The sequence below is a fragment of the Coptis chinensis genome, chromosome 8 (genome assembly GCF_015680905.1).
Source record: "Coptis chinensis isolate HL-2020 chromosome 8, ASM1568090v1, whole genome shotgun sequence".
Classification (NCBI taxonomy): domain Eukaryota; kingdom Viridiplantae; phylum Streptophyta; class Magnoliopsida; order Ranunculales; family Ranunculaceae; genus Coptis; species Coptis chinensis.
Window position 1 is genome coordinate 40,423,793 of NC_141463.1, and position 2,629 is coordinate 40,426,421.

At 38.8% G+C, this 2,629-nt stretch overlaps 1 protein-coding gene across 1 annotated transcript; it reads left to right on the forward strand.

Annotated features, from left to right (window-relative positions):
- Positions 1–1,532: 1,532 nt before the first annotated feature.
- Positions 1,533–1,940, forward strand: LOC147481462 (uncharacterized). Its single transcript, XM_086578940.1, has one exon. It carries the CDS (start codon positions 1,533–1,535, stop codon positions 1,938–1,940), a length of 408 nt encoding a protein of 135 aa, XP_086435066.1.
- The last annotated feature ends 689 nt before the right edge of the window (positions 1,941–2,629 follow it).

Here is a 2,629-nt window from a genome sequence, read left to right on the forward strand (position 1 = left end):
GATCTAAAATTGTAATTGACAAATCGAAATTGAATCAAGAACAACTATTTTATTATCTAATTCAAGGGAGAACAATCATTCAATACTAAATTTAAAACAAGAATAAAACTAATTACTTTAATATAAAAACTAGATCTAGAACTAAGGTTTAATGGAGGCTAACTAATCTCATTTATTTTCTAACCTCACTATCTACCATTAACAAAGACTTAAGCTTTTGTTCTTATACATTCAGATCCAAAATTCGTGCATGGGCTTGGAGCCGAGGGTTTGGGCCGAGAATCGGGCCCAAAACCCAATTCTTCGATCAAAAGGCCTCTTCAGCTGCAGTTGACTTCCACAGACTTTTCGTCCACTTCTGCTCCTCTGATTGGGTCAAGGCTTGGACCATTACAAAGCTCTTTCCGAGCCGGTCGTTTTGACATAAGGTATGCCCAATTCGGAGGTCCGAGTCCAAAGATACGGCTTTTCGGAAGTTCTCATTGACTTTTGCTCCTCAGATCTCGCTAAAGTGGTACATTTACGCACATAATGGACTTTGAAGCCTGAAATGCATAAAACGCGTAATCGTGTTAACTCTTACTTATTATTCACATAATTGGTCTAACAGTATGATTATTAAGGGGTTAAAACTACAGTTTTGGGCTCTTATCACTGCTAAGTCCATTAATAGAAGGCCAGACATATAATTGTTACTGGTTTGTGAGAAGTGACTACCGCATGACAATTTGCCCGGAATTGCAAATTGTATTTTCCACTTCTCAATTAAGTTTGAGTGCATATGAACCTTGCATTCAAAAGGAAGACCGGCACAAAAAGGGATAGTGATCAAAATCATGCACAGCCAGTTGTTGGATGCCCTTCAAGGGAGTTCAATGTACTTTTACATTCTACATTGAATGTGTCAAATAAGTGGCCTAAATTCTTTGTATATTCAAAAGGAAGCTCATATATCCCCATTGGCAATCCCGGAAGGTCAACTAAGTAGCATAGTGGAGCAATCCAATCAAAATTTATTATCTGGAACCACCTTTTAGATGTGCTGTGAAATGTTAGGAAAACAACACAAGGGTCAAACTTATGCTACATGATTCCCTTGCGTAGACCAGGAGAAATTGAAACTCAATAGATCTTATGTGACAACTAGAGTAAATGTGGTGCTAGTGCTAGTGCTACCAATTGACATCTTGATTAATGCCTTCAAATGTTATTAATACTAAATAGGAAAATTAGGGCCTACTGATAACAGAAGAAGATAACTTGTAGAAATTTATTCAGAACATCGCAAATAGAATATGAGAAGGGCTAGGGAACCCTTTGGCAGTACATAAGGGCTTAATCAGTTTCATGTCCCTAAAGTAGTTGATGCCCCTACTAAAAGTATCTTCAGCAATGGCAAAGAGTAAAGGAGACAGTGGGTCTCCTTGTCGGAGGCCCCTACCAATTTCCATAAAGCCACAAGGACCTCCATTCAAGAGCACTTTAATCTGCTGCAATCCATTTAACTCTCCAATCCATTTAACGTCAATATTATGGCAAATGGTCCAACAATAGGAACTGGTTCAAATTCAGGCATCGTCACAAAGAATCCCGTAAATGATGTTTCATCACCCTACTTTCTCCATTCTTCTGATCATCCTAGAGCAATCCTAGTTTCCGCTCCAATAAATGGTGAAAATTACCCAGCATGGAGAAGAACTATGAAGATGGCTTTGAATGCCAAAAAAAAGTTTGGATTTGTTAATGGAAGTCTATCTAAACCATCTACAGGTGCAACTGAAATTCAGGCATGGGAAAGATGCAATGACATGGTATTATCATTGATTCTCAACTCCATTGATAAAACACTTATATTTGGCATCATCCATGCAGAAACTTCTCACGAGGTATGGCTCGATCTTGAAGAATGTTTTTCTCAAAATAATAATCCTAGAATTTAACAATTGAAGAAAGGTATTTACAACCTTCACCAAGATCAACAGCCGTTAGCCTCTTATTACAACTCTCTCAAATCCTTTTGGGATGAGTTAAATAGTTATGTCACCGTAACTGAGTGCACTTGTGGCGTGGCCAAAAGCATCAAGGACATGCATGAAAAGACCGTGTTTTTCAATTCCTCTTAAGCCTTAATGATACTTATGCCCCCATTTGGAGCCAAATTCTTGCGAATGATCCCTTACCCCAAGTCAGTAAGGTTTACAAGAATGCCTCGGGTAAAGGCTAAAACAGAGGCCATCACACACAGAACAAGTAACTAAAGATGCGGACTAGACCACATACAAGAAAGAAGAAGCGCTCCTCCGCAACACGACTGGTGACGGTACGGAATGAGACTAAAGTAGAGGCCTATTTCATTACTGCCGAATGCACGTTGATATACCCCAGTAATGTAACACACACCTAAAGGGCCCAAAAGGCGTTAAATGGTGTTTTTGTTCATACCATTTGATCAAGCTATGAGAGAATGCCTGCCACTCGGTGGAAGCCTTCTTATTAGAGTTAGTTTCGCTTAAACTTAAAGTAGGCCTAATAGCCGCTTATTCTCCGTCGACGGTATCCGTTTCCATTCTTAGAATATTAATATTATTCAACCATATGTCTCATTAAACTAAGATTTCTTCTCTGTATG